The sequence below is a fragment of the Pagrus major genome, chromosome 18 (genome assembly GCF_040436345.1).
Source record: "Pagrus major chromosome 18, Pma_NU_1.0".
Lineage (NCBI taxonomy): Eukaryota > Metazoa > Chordata > Actinopteri > Spariformes > Sparidae > Pagrus > Pagrus major.
In genome coordinates, this window is record NC_133232.1 from 7590824 (window position 1) to 7611866 (window position 21043).

At 40.8% G+C, this 21043-nt stretch overlaps 1 protein-coding gene across 1 annotated transcript in view; it reads left to right on the plus strand.

Annotated features, from left to right (window-relative positions):
* The first annotated feature begins 730 nt into the window (after nucleotides 1-730).
* The window catches only part of glra1 (glycine receptor, alpha 1), a 118122-nt gene continuing 97809 nt past the window's right edge, over nucleotides 731-21043 (plus strand). The window contains exon 1 of the mRNA XM_073487207.1: nucleotides 731-801. Coding sequence (XP_073343308.1) covers nucleotides 731-801 — 71 coding nt within the window. The remainder of the gene's footprint in view (nucleotides 802-21043) is intronic.

The window sequence follows — 21043 nt, forward strand, 5'->3', positions numbered from 1 at the left end:
TGTGGGATGCATGTGAGAGAAACCCTGCAGCTGTGAGAGAAGCACTTCTATGTGTGGGTCTATTCCGTGAGTGGAATTAGGGGGATATAACGCACAGTTTGTCAGAGCTCTGGAGACGCAGCTTCCCGCAGCCACAACAGCTTCTTTTTTTCTCCACCACTGAAGGAATATGTCTTATTTTTTCCCCTTCAAACACTATGGATCGCACAGACTGGACTTAAAAATAATTGGGTTTGTCAATTAACAGCAGCCTGCGAGCGGCTAACCCTCCCCCCTTCCTCCTCCTCCTCTTCCTCCCCCCTGTCTGTCCCCTCTGGAGCCTGAACCTTGGACGAGCTTCCTCCTCCCCGCAGCCTCTCCGCCTGCCGCTGTCCGCGGTCCTGAACGCAATTTCGGGGTGGATTTTAGTGGATTTTCCCCGGCTCCACTGGAGGCGCAGAGAGCGGACACAAGCATGATTTCTCGGCCGGTGAGGTCATGAGCATCCCGCGGCTCAGCACCGGCCACCCCGGGATCTGAGAGCCCAGAAACCAGCGGAACATTTTCGGCTCACCTTGGAGGTCATAAACCGTCCCCACAAACCCCCCTCCCTTCTCCTCCTCTTCCTCCTCCTTTTCCACCACTAAAGGATTTTTTTTTCATCATCCTCTCAAGAGTGTGACCCCCCACCCCCTCCCCTCTCCCTCTCCCTTCAGCAACACCTTCACCCCCCCTCTCCCCTCCAAACAAAATGAGACTGGCCAAAATGTGCCGACTAAACGCGCTGGGGATCTATTTGTGGGAAACGGTAGTGTTTATCAGGTAAGCAGAGGCATGAAATGGACTTCATGAGTGGAAATAATGATGTGTGTGAAAGATAACATGGAAATTTGCATTTTTATTGCTTTGGGACGTGCGTGAAAATGAGAGAGTCCTCCAGGAGGCGAGTTCTTGTGAAAGTTGCCTTTTGGGTCGTGCGCGTGTTGTCGCCCATGTGCACGTCAGCCTGCACATACCAGTGGTGAGTTGAGTTAAGTCGCATTGGGATCCAGGCAGGATTGTACGTGGGGAGGGGCGCACAGCGACCACCAGCGGGCGGTTTGTGAGCTGCTCCTCCAGAATGTCAACAGGCATGTGGAGAGGAAACTCTCAGGGCACCACATGTGTTGGCATTGAGATGATGCTCTGATTTATGACTGGTGGTAGCTATAACATGCACACACACACTGATGCTGAAGCCTGTGTGGGTCGTGTCAGTTGGCGTGAGGAGGTGAGATGAGTTTTCTGTCCACTTGAAGGAGACTCAGTGAAAATGTGCCTTTATTTCCCTGAAAAATCTCATTTCATTTGTCTCAGTGCTGTAATAAGACGATCAAGTGTTGTGAGGGTTAGGTTGTAATTTCTTCTTTCATTACTAGAATCCATTAATCGATTAAAAGCGACTCATCCTGCTGCTGCTGCTGCTGCTGCACTGGTTGTACGTCAAGCTAAATCCAAAGAACATCACAGAAAAAGAAAACAACTTATTTGTTTTTCTGCTTTCTTTTTACAAGTCATGTAGTGGGGTCCAAAAGTCTGAGAACACACTGAAAATCTCTAATAATGTCACTTAAATCTTAAAATAATCAGTTCAAGTTTGAGGATTCAGAAAGTAAATGAAAGTGTTTCTAAAGAGGAGCTTTGTCTTGGATTTCTAAGGCACGATCCGGCGGGCCCAAAATGACTAAAGAATCACAAGATCCGTACATCGAGTTTAGTTTCCTGAGTGATAGAAAAGCAGCGTCATCATAGAAACAGAATTTGCTAACAAAAGAATGTTTTCTGTGCACTTGAGGGCGACTCTTTCATCGTAAACCAGTGAAAATTTGCCTTTTTTCCTGAAAAAAACCTAATCTCATTTGTCTTGTCTGTCTCTCCGGTTCAATAAGACAATCAGATGTTTTGAGGCTTGGTTGTTATTTCTTCTTTCATTACAAGCAATCCATTAATCAATTAACAGCGATCCATACTGCTGCTGCTGCACTGGTTGTACATCAAGCTAAATCCAACAAACTCCAAGGAGAAAGAAAACTTGTTGTTTTTTTTTTGTTTTTTTTTACTTTACGTAAACCTGGAAGAAATCAGAAAGTTTGAGGATTCAGAAAGTAAATTTTAGAGGTGAAATTGTTATTCTAAGCAACAAGGGCAGGGCGTGTGACTCAAACCACCTGGCTATTCAGAAAGTGGATCACTTGTATCCAAAGCACGATCAGGCAATGACCACATTATTGAAAAAGATCAACTCATGGCGCTTAAGTCCAATCAGCAAAACTACTGTCAAAACAGGCCGATATGACCTGAAAATATAAAGATAAATGTGCACGTCAGCCTGCACGTATAGGTGAGTTGAAGTTGCATCAGATCCAGGCAGGATAGAAGCACACAGCGACCACTAGTGGGCGGTTTGTGAGCTGCCTCTCCAGAATGTCGAACAGGCATGTGGAGAGGAAACTCTCAGGGCACCGCATGTGTTGGCATTAAGATGATGCTCTGATTTAAGACTGTTTATGACACGCTGATGTTTGAGCCTGTGTGAGTCATGTCAGACTGTTTTCAGAGAGGGTAGATGCAGAATTTGCCAACTAAAGAACATTTTCTGTCCACTTGAAGGTGACTTTTTCATCCCAAAAACAGTGAAAATGTGCCTTTATTTCCTGGTAAACCTCATCTCATTTGTCTGATTCGTTATGAGGCTTTGGTTGTAATTTATTCCTTCATTACAAGAATCCATTAATCGATTAACAGCAATCCATCCTGCTGCTGCTGCAGCTGCACTGGTTGCACATCAAGCTAAATCTAAAAAACAAATCAGTTAGACACACATTTCTTTATTTTCAGGCTTCCGAAGTGTTGTTTTCCTGCTGCCAGATATTTTTCTACAGTCGGACATATTTTTTGCATATCCCTTTTTTCCCTCCCCATGTTGATTTTGAGGTCATCTCCAGTTCCCCTCCCTGCTGCAAGCAACATTTAGTCATCGCTGCTGCATCCAAAGTTGCCTATTCATCAGGGCCCTGTTACAGGCTGTATGCTGAGCCGCTCAGCAGCCAAATCCTCGTGTTGATGTCGCAGCAGTAGGCGGGACATATGGGACCACTGCTGTGCAGTTGGTTGTCAAGGGGCCATCATTTTTTGTTGACAATGGAGGATATTAGTTTGTGCTGTTGTGTGGACTCATGTTGAGCAGATTCTGGTCGAAAGAAATGGGCGGATGATTGTTGACATCCAGTGTGACCAAAAAGGTGCCGATTGGTACATTTTCTGAGTCTAGTAGACATTTTTAAAACATGATTCATGAAGACTCGACACTCACATCAGAAACCTGAGCAAGACCCAACCAAAGCACAAAGACAGACTTAATGTTACTGTCATTTTGAAGACATTTCCGCATCATTAGAGGACTGTGTGTTCGGTGGATCAGACAGTAGGCTTGAGGCAACTCTGGAACGACTAATGCTCTGTTGACAAGGTGAAAGCATTTAATAAAGAGTGAAAAAGTGTCAGATGTCGCTGCCATTTACAGGTTTTAAATACTCTCCGGGGATCATGTATTAAAGCAGCAGGTTTGGTTTTGTTAAGCTCACTGAGTTCAGGAGGCAAGAAGTGAGTTATTCATTGTTTCTACCTTATTCGTAGCCTCCCATGATACCTTGCTTGAATTATTGGTGCGACATCTGTGTCCTGTCATTTAACCGGAACCAGCCTTTTCCAGGATGCTAATCTTCAGTTTACGGTGATTGGTACGGCATACCATTGATTCATATTAACTTTATCGAGTTATTACTACCACTAACACTATTATTATTGCTTAGGCCACTTAGCTAACATTTCTAAAGTCTTGAAAGTGCCGCCGGTGCGTCAGTTATTATGATGACTTTGTTACTTATGCTAGTTCCGCCGAGTACCGGAAATATTACCCATAACCATAACCTCTTGTATTCAGATCCTTTATTTATGTTGCGGCTGCAAAAACACAACGAGCAGTAAAGACACTGAAATAAGGAAAAGTACTGCATTCTGAACGCTGGCAAAATGTACTTACTTGTATGTATAGAAGGTACAAGTATATTAGAATATATATCATTATTACTGATGCATGTAGCTGGTTGAGGTGGAGCTCATTTTTACTACCGATTACTAGTCACAGGGAAACAAACATTCGGCCATACTTCATATGTTGGATTTAACTTTACGAATCAGTGTTTAACGATCCTCCAGATCTTTGAGATGATTATTTTTTGCTTGTTTTCTAATATGGTAACAAACTGCGACTGAGAGCCTGGTTACTTTACCAACTATTTCTCCCAATTTACACTGAATGCATATTGCATGCAAATATCTCCCGATATGATTTGGGATGGTGTTTGGGGTCCTGCTTTGCATTCCAACCTGCAGGCTCCCTGCACATTTTGCTTTATTGCATCACGTGTGGATATTATTTCTCAGCTCGGCCTCCGAGGTATTTCATTATGTGAACTATCAAAGACGTTTTTCCTACCTGCTGCAGCAACTCGCTCATTTCCATTGAACAAGGCAGCCGTTTACAGTCGGGACGGCTGGGACGGGTGGTGGTGCCGGAGGGGGGCGGCTGCAGGAGTTTTGCATTCAGCACACACTGTTTAGTTAATGAACCAGAGTCTGGATATTGCCGTCTCAGCTCCTCGGGCCTGGACTCTGCAGCTCCCTGCTTAATTGATATCTCTTTCCCCCTCCGTCCCCACCAGACCCCCCACACCTCATTCCACATTCAGCCTTATTACTAAACATTGATTAGCCTGTCAATGGCCGGGGCCAGACCTGATGAATACACATTTAATGCTCACACATATCTCTCCCCTCTCTCTCTGTACCCGCTCCTATTATTCATCAAATGAAGCAGGAGAGGAGAGCTGAGAATTTAGATCGACCTGCAGGAAATTCATCTCAACAAAACCTTTAATCTTGTATTCAGGTTTAAATCTGTGAATTCTGTCAAGACGAGAGAAAGAAAAAGCCAAGAAGGTGAGATAATTTCCCTCGTGTCTAGAACATCTCACTTTTCTATTGACTAAAGTTTTTTTAATCAAGTCGTATAACTTTTTGAACAAATGAAGAAGCATATTTCAAAGCGCTGTCACTCCTGTGAAGAGCACCAGAGGGACAAATGTCACTGACCCTTGACCTCTTAATTAGTCTCTTTGGTCGATTGAAGAAACCGTCTTAATCTGCCGTCACATTACTGGACGAGTCACTGGGGAAAATGCAGTACAATATGAATGACATCTTCATGTTGCCAGTGTGTGTTCACACTATAGATAACATCCGTTATGATTAATATGAATGTGGCAATTAATGTCAAATTCAGTCACATAAAACTAAAAAAATGTCAGTCTTCCTACTACAAGCATGTGTGTTTTGAGAAGTTCTTAGAAATGAGCTGTCAACCTGTTTGGAGGGATTTTTTAAAATAGTTTGAGCAAAATATTGAAATCAGACAAGTGATATAAGTGATGTAATGACATTCCTTCATCGTTTATAAGTGATTTAAGTAAAGTAAAAAAGTGTGAAGGGACGCATCCGTCTTTAGCTTCAGTCTCTTGATAAAATTCAGTTCAGTTGAACCTGAAATGCTGAGAAGCCATGCAGCTTATTTAATCCCTGACATCTTTAATATTAATGTTATTGCATTTAACGGTAATTTGTTACTGTTCAGAATTAAGGCTGTGCAATATATCGTTATTACATTGTTATCATGATATGAGACTATATATCATGTTAAATTTTGGATATTGTTAGATGGTCATATGGAAGTGTTGCCTTTTTGTAATATTCTGAACTTACCAGACTGTTTTACCTGTGAAATTACCAATAGTCATCCCTACAATATTGCCGCAGTATTGATACAAAGCTATTTGGTAAAAAATATTTTCGGATATTTGATTTTGTCGATATTTCCCTCTCTGACCAGGTCGTCTCTGTGTAATTTAAAACGCATCCATCGTTTTAAATTACTGCTAATTCAAAGCCGTCACCTTCTGCTGCTCTTGTTTCTTCGAGGCGAATCACGTGAAGGCTTTTAATGTGAAGCAACAGGAAATCCATTGTATTTGTCAAAGTGATCTTTACTGCTTTGCCTTTGTTAGACATGTGCATTACTGTACATTAAACTACACCTTTAAGCAACGGTGAAGGTGTTAAGAGAGTCATTTTGGACACAGAAGTAGACAGTGATGGTCCAACCTAATCAAAGAATAAATGTTGGCAGTTTACATTTCTGCAAATCGCAGATATGTTGAAACTTTGCATTTCTTTAGGTTCAACTTTCAGTTTAATGCTGTGACAACGCTTTGCTTATGCAAAAACATTTGGTTAGGGTTAGGAAAAGATCTTGTTTTGGTTTAAAATACCTGGTTTTGTTACAACAAACACGGCTGGAAAATGTCAATGCCAATGTCTTGTTAAGAATATCCAGTGGTTTCGCGCTTACAGAAGTGAAACTCAGTCATGGTGGTTTCCGGTTTGGCAGCTTGCTCGCATAGCTATAACTCCACCTCCGTCCCCTCCACCTACTGCCGCGAACGGATACATGTAATGTGAACCTGATATGACACATACTATTGGATTGTTGATTATGATACTGATGACACACATATTTGATGACACATATTTGAAGTTGGCCGACACGTAAAATAAAAACATTTTATTCAACTGAGCTGGACGGTAAGATAAACAGGTTGCTGCAGTAAGCTAACAAGCCTGAAACAAATCAGTGATGATACAGATAGCTTGTCCACCAGTATGATAGACAATGTTACTGTATATGAACCATAAAACTCATATTACTAGTTTACAGTCGATCTGAGCCACAGCAGTGCAACAGACCTGAAGTGCACAAGGTGAACATGACACGCTCCTCGGGCCTCCAGCAGCACACCGTCCACTTCTATCGACCGCCGAGGCAGAATGATTAATCAAACCGTTCCGCGTTACGTTCAGAGAATGCCAACGCACAAACCATGACCATCGGGGAATACCAATCAGTCAGTCAAAATGACTGACATGCCTTTGAACAGCCACTGACATCTCTGCCTTATTGCTTTTCTACCAGGCAGGAGGTTGTTGTTGTTGGAACAAGCAGAATTTTTAAGGGGTTATTGCAGGATGCTTTGGGGAGGCTCTTCTCTGTAACATGATGTCTGTGTGTGTCTTCCTCGATATTTCTAGATGTTTGTTCATGTGTGCATGTATCTGAGCACTCAGCTTTGTGTGCGTGTCTGTGTGTGTTTTGCTGAGTGTGTGTTTCAGGAAAAAGAGGTTTATGCTAAAACTGGAGCATGTGTACAGTTTGCTACAAATTCCTCCTGAGGGAAATTTGTATTCACTGATTTAGATACAATTATGGGCTGAATTTATTATCTCTCAGTTGTGCGCAGGAGTGGAAAAAGAGAAGCACAGGCTTTACTGTTTACACCTTGTTTATGTCTAAAGGAGTCAGGTGTTGGAGGTGATTTGCGGCGACTCTGTGTGGTTTTATGGCTTTACTTTGCCGCAGTGCAACTGCGACAAAATAAAACATCTCCAGGTTTTCCTCTGGAGATACAAACACTGTTGTTTTCCATTTTTGATCAGGTGCTCTGCTCATTTCACATCCACCTCCCTGTGATAATGCAGATTGATCGCCTCTCTCATTTCTGGGTGTTTGCACAAATCGTTACCGTGCACACAACAGACCTCTGTATGCAAACTATTCATCTTCACCCGAAAATAATGTGCAGAGAGTGACCTTTTCCTCTATGGATTTCTATATTCAATAAACTCAAGTGGAAACAGCGAGCGGTCCATACAAACAGGTAATCTAAATATTTCACCTCTGAGCTGAAATATGGGCACTGCCTTCACAGATCTTTATGTGCAACACCATCAAGTAAGTCGTTCAAGGGGAAAATGTATGCAGATTCTATGGGGATAGTGTTATCTATAATTTCTATGAGCAGGACGAATGTTCATTCGTGCCTGCAGCCCGCTACCTGTCTGCTGCTGGAAGGTAACCTTGAGCTGGCCTTGAAAACACAGCTGCATGCAGGGATCTCTACACACACACGCGCGCGCACACACACACATTCATCACATCACAGGGTGAATTAAATCTGACTTCACCAGTTCAAGAAATAAATTGATGTTGAAATTTGGCGATTTAGAGAAGGTCATCTGCCTGCTTTCTTAAATTATTTTAAGTAAAGAAGACCTGGACGTCAGACGCTGTTGAGTCTCGATATTAAATAAAAGTCCTTATCCTGAACCGGCAGGACTGAGTTTGGGACCGGAGTGACTTGGAAAAGACTGAATGTCCTGGCGGTGTGTTCATTAAATAAAAGGTTAGCCTCCACGTAGACAGAAAAAACAAAGCTGTGACAGAACGACTTAATGGAATGTCATGTTACCTTGAGTGATATTTCACTTCGGTGTAACATTTCCAGTTGTGGCATTCATTAGCTGTATAAGTGTTGTGACTCAGTGTTGCCTGTCATCAGTGTTTACAGTCACGTCGCGGCCTCGTCTCAGTTTTCCTACTACCACATTGTAACCCCGACATCGGAGCATATTGAACTGAAGCGAGTCTGTTCTGGGTTGTTTTTTTGTGAAGTGCAAGGTCAAACTTGAAGCATAAAATAGGGAAAGAAAATCTTCTTTCTCTGGTGCTTATTACACTGGGGAATATCGAGCACTGTTGCTGCTTTTACATCATATCAGAGTTTGTTGTCGCTGCACTCTTGAGACTTAGACTCCAGACTGAAGACTTGACCCAGAATTGACAGCTGTGATATTATTTTTTTTATTTTTTTATGATCAAAAGCTTTTTAGTAAACAGGAAGAAAACACAGACGGAAGGGCAACAGACAATTAACCAGTCCATGCTCTCCAGTTGTTCTGTGATAAAAAAACTTTAAGTGTTCCTCGATAAAGGATGTGAAGCCTCGACTGTAGAGTGCTGACATTGTTCAGATTACAGATTTACTTTGATCAGTAGATTATTTATCCAGAATGCATTCAGAATACAGAAATCCAAGTTTTTTTCTAAAAGGTATTAACTTCAGACCAATATGAGAATAGTCTTTAGGGGGGAATTTTTATATATTTGAATCTGTGTTAATGATGATCTCAGCGGCGAAAATCTGATGTCAACACTGGTAGCTATGGAGAACATTTCATTGGCAGCTTCGTCATTGACTCGTTGACTGTGGCTATCTAGCTAAGGCCAGCTAACCACTAACTAACATAAAGAGTGACCTGTCATCTCGCATAGCCAGACCTATCGCCACAGTGCTTGTTTGTGTACCAGTTACAATCATCTTGGGCAGCGCTAAACCCAGGATGCTGCGATGGTACCCCCTGATAAAAGTGTCGGGGAAAACTTGGTTTGGACGTGGGGAGGTGAGGCCTGGCATTAAAATGACTAAATCCAGCAAAGGAAAAGGTAACAGCTGATGGCTTGTTGACGGTTGTGCCGTTAGTGACCAGGCTAGTGTTAGAGTGACTTATTATTTTCAGCGTGTAGGTTGCCAGATTTGAGATGGTTGAGGTTTCAAGTATTGATGGTGACAGTACATGATAGCAAAGGGAAGGAGGGAAAAAGGCGCCCAATGATGGGCTTTATACCAACAGTCTGACTGCTGATGATTACATGAGTGGATCAAACCATTGTGGGGAAGAAGACAGGGAGGGTTGTTACTATTGTAACTTAAAAAAGTTGCTACCCAGCAGCATGTTGAGTGGCACTCGTGACAATATGTAGCTGAATTTATTGCTGCAGGTTCTCTGTTGCTGCTAATTGGCATTTTGGGAAACTTCTTACATAATGGATGTAAGCAGAAGCAGAAGTAAAGTGAAAAAAGGATCAAACAAAACTTCATTATAACTCCATTAAAGTAAATTGAGAATCCCAGATTGATAGTAACAGGATTATTAGAGGATCTGAGAGTTTCACTTTGCAGGCAGGGACGAAAAATTATTAGAGGACTGATTTAAAAGTTTGCACTTAATTCAAACTTGAGTAATCCCCCTCTGATCCCCTGAGGGACAAATCTGTCTTCTTTGTTGCTGTGATGAATATGGAAGTCAGGGGTCAGAGTTCAGGGATCACGGTTAGTTATAGAGCTGAATCTCTGGAGCTGGCTGGGATTTATTGTGTTGCTCAAGGACACTCCAGAAAGATGGAGAGCTCAGCACACACCCCTGCCTGCCAGCTGCCCCTCTCAGAAATCATTCGGTGTCAGGAAGCATACACTCCTGCTTCAGCCAAATTAAAGCCACTGTGTTATTTATGAACCTGCCCTCAAGCTGTTTCATTTGTTCTGCAGGTACCCGGCCCATATTTATCACTCACTTCTCCCATCATAACAAATCATAACATATATATATTTTTCTTTGATCAATTTCCTCCAAGTCCTCTAATGAAAAACAATCGACTGCTCTGGTGGAGTCCGCCACCATCTCTACAATAATTAACTTCTGGGCAGGTTCATTTCCAAAACTTGATGTATGATAATACATTATTGATTAGTGGACAGAGACAGATCTGCACCATAAATAACAGAGTATATTATCAATGCCCTCTCAGAGCTGTTACTCAGTTACAGTTGGGGTGGATTCCTGGAAATGTTTGGAGCTACACTACATTTCTGTAATTAAAGTGGAGTCGGTCAGAAGACAGATATGTTAGTTTTGTTTTGTTGCTGTTGAAGAGTTTTCCAGTTGTTTTCTCATTAAAGTAAAACTGTTTTCCTACAGACGACCCATCGTAATGATCATCCTGTTTGTTCAGCATCACGTCACTCAGCATTCTTCAAACTGTTACTGAGTGAAAGTAGTTGTGGGATATTTCCTTTTCCTGTAGGCTAAGAAGCTAGAACATCAGGTCATGTTACCACGAGCGAAGTGATTTGACCACAGCATCATTTGTGTTTGGTTTTGTTACTCCCTTGTGTGTTTATTCACCCCAAACAGCCATGTTACTTCACTTTACATTAGCTGTCAGCTAACAAGCAACTACTTGCACCGAGGATATGTGTGTGTTTGAATTAAGGTCAACCTTTCACTGAACTCTCCTCTCTGTAGCGTTGATCGAGATGAAAAGATTAATACCTCACCGAGCTTAGCATAAAGACTGGAAGGAGGGGAAACAACTAGCATGGCTAGTGTGTTGCTTGTTTAATATGGACAGAAAAATAAATGTTGCAGTAAATATTTCCTGTTCAATGACCTGCTCACTTCCTGCATCATAGCCTGTCTGACTATAGCGCGGGTTGCCAGATACATTCAGAGAACCTGCTTTAGCACGTAAGATAGGTGTGTTTTTTTTTTAATCAAAGCTACTTGCTTTCCCTGCTTCTAGTCTTTATGCCGAGCTAGGCTGATCGCCTCCTAACTCCAGCTCTGTGCTCGATGCACAGACATAAATTTGATACTGACTGATTGTTGATGCTAGCTCTCAGGAAGAATAGCTTAAATGTTGTTGAGGCTCGCTGAGCCTGAAGGGACCTCACCTAGTTGATAGCCTTGTTCCTGACTGTTGTTGAGCATTTAGCCGAGTTTGAATTACAGTAAGACAGGGAGGTCATGTGTCAGTGGGCAGAGCACAGGGCTGTTGATGGACGCAGTATTAGCTCTTGTAGCAGAGACTGAACCTGTGACCTCCCTGTTACTGAAACCACTGAGTCCTGTTGTCAACTATAAAGGTTAAACTATCTTTTTCCTTTTTCGTTAACACCTTTCCGGCATTTAGCTGAATCTCTGAAGCAGAAAGTAAACTTTGATTAAATGTGCATTAATTAAGATACACCAGCAGGTAAACAGGACGGTGTAGGCTCAATAATGTCCATATAAATGATGTTGATCAACACTTTAATAAACTGCTGCACAGGTTTGGTGTAGTCCATGTGAGGGTTGAATCCCAATGGGAGCTGCTGTGTTAAAAAAGCATCTAGTCATGGTGCTCTGAGGCACTCTGGACACTCTGGACAACTGTAATGAGTTTTATTTGATATTAAAGCTTCTAAAATTAAAAAGCTTTGAGGGCAGGTTGGAAATGAAAGTTGAAGTCTATATTTAAATCCCCAAACAGCAGAATTTTGCAGAGTTTCAGTCCCAGCGGGCTGCAGCTCATATGGAGATGATTTCTCAGCATGTTTCATATTTAGTCGTACATATTTTATACAAATGAGAACATTTATAAGATCTGCAAATGACACAGCAATACATAATCTGTCTGGGAATAATTCCCCCCCTATTCTCTTTATTACTCTCATTGGGATTTTGATTTGATCTGAATTGTTCATTGGATTCTAAATTAGATTTCAGTACTTTTATGAATATTACATTTCCTTTTTCAGAGTTTGATTGTGTTTAAGTTCCGACAACTTTTTGCATTTCAAGCGCTATTTAAGCTCAGGACTAGTTTTACCTGGAGACCTCATGGGATGTAGAAACTGCCCTTTGCACATCTGTTTTTTGTGCATTTGTGCAGGAGACACTATCCCCTGCACATGATGACATGCATCCCTCAGCAGCCACATTAACATAGTTAATAATTGATTTGCCCACTTTCTTCATGTGTTAAATACACATTTGCAGCTGATTTAGATCAAGGAAAAGATGCTTTGTGGTTAAACTTTAATGTGACCTTTTTGTCGTTCCTAACTTTCTCAGTCCGTCTCATTTTAAATGTCAAGCAGCCGATCTCACAGCACAGCTGTTGACGGCTGCTCAGCATGTGATGAGTCCTGAAATTTCATACTTGTTCAGCTGTCTGACAACAGAAAACACATTTATGTAGAACAAATATTAGGTAGTTTGTGGTGGAATTTTAACTTTAGACATTACGGACATGTCAGATTTACGTTAGTTTTACGATACAGTACGATGTGATATAAATCTATTGTCAGTTTATATTGAAATTAATTTTGCATCCTCGGCAGCCTCGCTCAAGAAGTTTACTCACAATTTAGACAGTTGTACAGTTACACATAAGACTCATAGAAGTACTGTGTGAAACATTTCCCATAATATCCTCAGATCCTGATCTTATCTAGCAGCACACTGACTGGTTTAGCAGCAGGATAGACTGATTCTTGAGCCTGTTGTGTTTGAATAGAGAGACTCTAACTCCCAAATTACAAATATAAAGAGATGTTGCAGAATGAATGCATTCCCCACATGTGCTTCATGTGTGCCGGCTGTATGTGGACATTTTTCCAGTGCATTCTGCTTGAGGAAGCAGATCTTGAGCAAAAAACAACTGAGTTTGCAGCATGTTTGAAATGATGGCACCACACAGCCAGCAGGAGAAAAAAAATTACAGGTCAACACGAATCTGCGGCGACCGCAAACAGAAAGCAAAGTGAGTGTTTACCTGATAATCTGCTCTGCAAATAGTTCAGTCAGATTGCTCCTGAATGCTTTTGAGTTTGACTCTTTGCCCTGTGAATGTGAAAACCTGACTTTCCGCTGTGGTTCCTGGTGTTGTTGGAGCAGTGGAGTGTGTGACGCAGCTCAGCCATCCGAGGTATCAGGCCTTCATTTGATGAGCAAGCCAGGCGGCCTATCTGTTAGTGCCAGGGAAGCGAGCAGTCCTTTGCTTTCCTGAGTGTTACTAAATGCCAGGATGAGATCAATTAGGGATTCAGGTCTTCAGAGGCTTTAGGAACATAATGAGGAACACTTAGGACTAATGATCGGAGCCTTGCATTAGCCCACACCTCGCTCTGCGTTTTGCTTTTTCCCTCTCCTCGCTGTGTGCATATTAGACACTGGCACCGGACGACTCAGCTGTTTTTTCTTCTTTGCTGCCTCAGCATTGGACGCTGGTCTCCAAAGTAGCCGTGGCCAGCATTGATCTGATATAATTAAAGCAAATCCGAACTTTGATCATGGAAACCCAGAGAACAGGGTGCTCAGGGGGAAGATTATCAACAAAAGCAGATGGAAAGGCCTTGGACGGCTTTGGACTGTGTGGGCCGCAGAGTGCTGGTAACGTCGGTCGATTGTGAATCACTTCAAACCACAGTGGCCCCGTTGTGGTCTATTGAAGAGTATGTGTTTACATATTATAAAGCAATGAAAGTGCTGTGAGTAACAAAAGTATGTTTGACTTTAACAACATAATACAGCTCATGCTGACAGATCATAATGTATTAGAGGGATTTTCCCTTTAATCGTTGTGTAGTTGTCAACAATGAGGCACTGGACAATAATATATTAATTAAATTAAATAACAAGGGTCACTGTTACACAGTATTACAAAGGGGTGGTCAATATAGCTGTAATCTACCATGGTATAGTATGTCATTTTAATTGTACTGTTATCTATTATTACAGTGCAGTAATCGTTCATTCAATTCAGAAATGTTTAACATAACAGAAACAAGGGTTCCAAAAGGGTTCTTCCTGAAACACTGAGGTTCTACCCAGCACCATTTGCTTCTGGAAAACCATTTATCAAAAATAGGATTATTCAAGGGTTCTTTGTAAGACTGAGTGCTCCTTCAAGAACCATTATTATCCAAAGAACCCTTTTTCTTCAAAGTTTGTTGAAAGTACGGGTACTAAAAGAACCTCGCCCACTAACATTCAAATCTTTAACCCTTTTTCCAAATGGGACTTTTTAAAGTAATATCTCATCTGTAGAGGACAATATGGTTCCACGTCAAACCCTCTGAAGACAAGAGGGCTATAGGTGAAATCCCTGTAAAAAGGCTCCTGAGTGGGTTCTAGATGAAACTTTTTGAATATTCAGAGCAACCTTGGTGGGTTCTTGTGAGTCCTGGACAGAACTCCCCAGAAAGGGTTTGGGGTGGAACCACTATTTTCATTATTCTCGACTTAAAAAAAAGGCAACAAATACTTACAGAAAAGTACTTTTTGCTTGATCAGTTTTCAAAATTGTTGCAGACAGGTCGTTTGAGCTCTTAAAAGTGAGGAAGTCACTGCTTCGTCTACTCTAATGACTGTTGACTATTTTTCCTGATTTATACTTCTAAATCCCTGGTAAACACCTAAAATGTCTGGATTTTTCCCAAATGAAATTGCTCACTTTCACTTTCTGTCTTCATCATCTTTTGCAAATTGAAGTCTTAAGAACACAAATATAAAGAAGAGATTATTTTATTTGCTTGAGGATATCTCTTACAGGTGTTGACAACAAGCCTGTGATTTCCTGCGAGGACGAGTCAGAGTGTCTGCCGTATGAAGGGTGTATCGGTTCATTCCTTTCTGTGTCGTTGTTAGCTGCTGAGGTGTTGAAGCTGTCACACTGTATCTGGACCTCTACGAGCCACACACTCAGCATTATGAAGATTTTATTGGAAAAGACATTTCCTGTGTAGCCACAGCTGGAGAGATTGTCTCTTTAGGTGAGAAATCAAGTGAAATATCACACAGAAGACATTTTGTTGTGGCGTTTCTCACTATATTATACTTCACGCTGTCCTGTAGGTGTTTGTGACGGAGTGTTGAGGACTTCCACTGATATTAATACTCACTGCAGGAGCTTTTGTTTTTTTTCTTTCTCTTGTATCAGAACTGATCTACAGTCAGTCTGAGTAGGAGGCAGAATATTCTGTTAACTGGTTTATTCATGGAAAACTGAGCCAGCCTCATTTACGGTGTGAACTTTTTGCAATTATATGAAGCAGGTGGGCTTTTAAAAGTACCAATCTGATTTGTAAGCGGAGCATTTATGCAAATGGAGCAGACACCTGGCAGACGTTTGGCTCTGTGACCCAATAAATAGGCCTATGCATTTTGTGGAGCAGCAGAGAAAACTGAAGTGGATATTACTGAAAAGTAGCGTTCTTTCTGACTTTGTAATAAGTGTGAGGCAGACACACACAGAAGAGGAAAAAGCAGCAGACAGGAACAGATACCTCCGCAGTACAGCAGGTTCATGAGCACCAGAAACAAAATTTTGATTAAAAATTGAAAAAACTGAAAAAGTTTTACTTTTTTGCAGCTTTTGTGTTTGTGTTTGCAATATGTAAGAACTTCCATCCTGTTAAATTCATACCCAAAACAAATATTAACAAACTGTTGCTGACTGACTAGCTAGTTAGTTCAGTCAGCCATGCAGCTAGCAATCCAGACTGGGAGTTCGAAAAAAACTGGGGGAGTCTCGGTGGTTAAACTGCTAGTCCAGGAGCTTTAGACTGGGACGGGTTGGGGCTAGCTGGTTAGCATGCTAATTTCTGTAGATATCTCTGCAGCACCATACACAGACGTCAGAACATCAAAACTGTTATTTCCACACATTATGTTGATAATGTTTAGTACATTTTATCAACTAAAATTCTTACACTGCAAAATCTGACAAATAGACATACTTACTTTTTTTTTTAAAAAGTTTTAGCTTTACAACTTAAATTTAATAGTCCACTTTATTTCTGAGGGAATCGTTTTCCTGACTTTTTTAAATGAAATTCACCTCTTTTAAATTTACAGTGTACATATTGCACCTTTAAACACTCTAATGTAATACATAATACATTATGATCTGACAAAATAAAAATTCTCCTACTTATGACTACTTTAAGATAGTTTTTTGTTTGTTTATTTCTGAATATGCACCATGTAAGCAGACTAAAACAAGAACAAAGTTGCTCAACTTTTAAAGTTTAAATTACCACAAACTAGTCTGGGGCTCGTTCTCACTAATTAGTTAATTAGAAAACTTTCTTGCTACCTTAACCGAAAAACAACTAAGAAAAGACGTGGATCCAGTTACAAAAAACAATCAGAGAACTTTTTCTGGGCCTCTAAGTATAACGAGGCTGTAACGCGTCTGATGAGTGCACCGGACTTGAGGGGACCTTTGAGGGCAAAGTCAGAGGTCAAGAAGGAGTTCAACAGCGAGGCCTAAGGGTCCTCTGACAGTTAGAGGTTGAAAGTTCAACCCCCCTCTTTCTAAATTTCACACTGCCAGTGAAATTCAGCCCAAAGTGTTGTCTCAAGCTACACATCCGGGGGAAATGATCTTTGTGTGGAGGACACACTGGTGTAATCCCAGTCTGTGACTAATCTGATTGCACCGTCATCAGCCCAGCAGTGTGTTTGTTCAATGCTAATTTGAAAGCCAATTCACACGGGTCTAATGCTTTATTGTATCATCTCTGCGGCGAGCGATGGGCCCAAACAACAGAAATTTGTTGAGTTTTTTTTCTGCGAGCGCTTGATCCTATCACACTCCCACTTGTCGTCGTTGTAAAGAGGATTAGGCTCAGATTCGTCACGTCGCGGCGGGAATTATTGGCGCCGAGATAATCTCTGATCCACCTAATTTGCTGTCACAGAGAGAAGAATTGGATGAAGCGACGGGCCTGAAAAACCTGATGTCTTCTCATTGATCGGCGTAAACTCCGAGCCTCTGCAGTTTTAGGAAGACGACATCAGCTCCATTATCTGATTATTGATGCCTCAGAGATGGTGTGTTTCTCCGGGTCGTCCGCGCTGAGTCTCCCGTGACACCTGAGGTTGTCAGGCTCTGATAAGCTATTGACAGCTATCGTCATCATCAATTGACTTCACTTCACTCGCTCACATCAGTCACTCCCATGTGCCCCTCGGGAGCACATCAGCGAGAGAGCAGTTAGTGTGAAATGTTTAAACAGACAATTATCACAACAGGCTAATTATTTATAGAAATGAGCTTCATTTAATTTCAGTGGTCACAGTTAATTTTCACAGTCACACTCTGCGTGATTATAATAAACCTAATTGAGTTAAAAGGATATTTCAGGGCTGTTTTATGCTTCCTACATAAATACATGGATGAAATGAGAGCTGTACGGTGAACTGAATGACTGAGATATATTATTAAAGTGTCTGATTGAGTGAAGTGTCCACTGTGACAGCTCCACTTCAGAGCAGGTGTATGAGGACCTGCAGGAATAACTCAGAAGTTGTTAATTAAAGGTCCTATTTGTAAGAAAAGTTGAATTTTTGAGTCTCATTCCCAACTCGTCAAATATTGATGCTTTGGGGTGGCGATCACACCGACCTACCATCCCAAAGCATCAGTATTTGACAAGTCTGGAAAAGTTTCAACTCAAAAATCAACTTTTCTTACAAATAGGACCTTTCAAAAAGAAAAGATCCCATTTACAGACAGTTTTTGGTAAATTGCAGAGTTTTGGAGACCTTCTCTTGAATATATTGGAACTAGATGGCATTTGGCTTTTGCTGCTCAAAAGAAAAAGAAAAAAATACATTTTAAAACTCAATAGCATTGTCGCTTGCCAAAATCATGATAATCCACAGACTGTGTTCTGAGTGGTTTCATTGTGAGAACCCCAGTTCACATATCTGGAGATATTAAAAAGTTGAGAAATGATTTGATGACTAATTAATAATATCTTTGTGGCACAGGCCCCTTATATGTATTTTTTTGCATGAGAATACATATTTGCTATTTCAAATCACAAATAGATTAAAATCAAACACGTAAAATGTAATAAAATATCTAAATTAAAGTGACACAGTCAACAACAATGACTGAGGGTGGTTGTTGCTTCTTGCTGTTTTCTACTTCGTAAGATTCAAAACTTCATCACACAATTATCAGCAGCCAGTTGTATCAACTAATGTACTGGTGGCACTGCAATAACAATAACATGATTTACCGATAATAATTAAAATACAGGCTTAAAGCTAAGGCTCCTCTCTTCTTTGTTGTCCTTCATCACTTTTGTTTACTTCATTTGTTCATTCTTGACTGCTTCATTTTCATTTCTTTCTCGCCGTCTCTTTTAGTGCTGTATTACTTTCCTCTTTCCTGTCATGTTTCACCTTCTTTCCACCCAGTATTCTGTCTTTGCTCAAAGCCTTTAATGGTGGCAGTGTGTGACCCGCCTTAACTCAGCTGACTGGCATCAGGACATCAATGACTAGTTCATGTTTGCAGTGTGCTCATGTGTATGTGTGTTATGTGTTAACATGGTTCTCTCGATAAGTAAGAGAAACCGATTTGATATTGAAACACTGACGCACTGCTCCGAAAAGGCCGGTGCATTATTATCAGTAATGCATCCCATCCTTCTATAATAGCTGCGACGCCCATGTAGAGTGCAGTTATCAAGTGCAATATCTATAAAGGCCTAATTTTATACTGACAGTATAATACAACACACCTCCTGTGCATTATAATTATGAGTACAATTATCCATAATGTCTGTACATCATGTAGTAGCCTGTATCATGTCATATTTTAATCATGTACATCATAGTAAATTATAAAATATGCTTGTTGAGGAAGAAAGCAGTATAGATGTCCAATATAAAAATGGAAAAAGAACATATTTTTACTACAACAGGAGTTCAGATGTGTGCTGATTTTGCTTTACTCTGTTTTTCGTCTCAAAGATCAGATAGTGTCATATTTGAGGGCAAAGAAAAACGATAACTCAACATTAGGTTTTTATTTTAGAGCAGTGACGACATAAAGTGCAGTGTTGGCCAGCAGTCGTGTGACCTTCTGTCACTGTAACAAGGACAGCTGGGGGGGGGGGGGGGAGTCTGCTGACGACACACAGGAGTCTCCACAGAATCAGCTCATAACAAATGTCTCAACGCTTTTCACACCAAACTGTAACACTGAGCTGCAGTGACTTTTCTATAATCATTATTGCAGATATTTATTTGTCTTTTTTAATTGTTAGTCTTAATATAAATCATAATTACCATATCTTTTTTATTGTGTTGACATCATATTTGAATTATTCTGTCAGTATCTCACTGACTCAAATCACATTATCTGAAATTTTAGGACACAGACAAAGCAATTGTGAATAAATCACAGGTTTAACCCTGTTTTTCTGCTCAGTAATCTTTTGCTTTAAGTCATGAGAAGGTCTTGAAGATAGAAGAAGGCAGTGATGATGAGAAGACAGACCGGAAATAAAGACAAAAGCTCAGTGGCACTGCCTATAAATGAAACATCTCATTACTATATTTTCTTCTCCTGAGCGTCTGCCCACCATGATTCTTCTGTCATCACTGATGTGTGACCTGTAGCCTGTGACAGTCTTTACAGTGTTTCTGCAGTTCAGACAGAAATGTATTCAAATTCTTAAACTTTAAAATGTCTTAAATCCTTGTTTGAACCTTGGTGGCATGATGTCATCTCAGGTCCAAATTGTTTCCCAAGAAATGTGACGTCTGAGACACCTCCTGGCTCGACTGTGATGAAACTTTGAGGTGTGACAAAACGCTGGCTCTGTGCACTGGCATTTAAAAAATTACCCACTTGCCAAATGGGAGGTTTGCAACTAAAGGTCATAAATGTCAGAATTTAAAAGGCCACAAATGTTTTGAAATCGTTGATGTATCTCGGTCCTGATTGGCTCAAAGCGTGCCTCTATCAACATGTTTATTTGCTCCACGTTCGTCCATTTTCCAGTGGACTCGGACTGAACCATGACTCAGCAGACTGACTCAAAAGTCCTCATAAACTACAAGACAGTTTGTCATTTAGTCCCCCAAACTGTGTCTGTCCCCTCTCCATGACATACTGCGCACCAAACCTTGAGATTTATTAACTAAAACTGATGTAAACTGATGCTCTGTCAGTGTGGGATGCTTTAATATATATAATAAGAATAATATAAATGATTGCTTTTCTGCTTATCTTAAAGACGAAGTGTGTTTCATGATATCTCAAGATAGACGAGAAATAAGTTACAACAAGGGAAAACCAGAGCAAAAAAGTAAATAAAGATAAATAAATACAAACTATGCGACCATCACCGTAACATTCATCAAAATCATAACCGATCTGAAAGGATGATCTGATTAATGATCTTGATCAATGATCAGTTGAATGTTTCAGTCTGATCATCATCATCAGTCTTGATGGTTGTAATATAATTAAGTGTGTTTTGATTTATGATCATTACAACATCATCAGCCTCATGGTTTTACAGCAGAGCACGGCCTCATCTGTCAGCTGTGGACGCAGTGTGAGACATCATCTATTCACTTAATACAAAACTATGATAACATC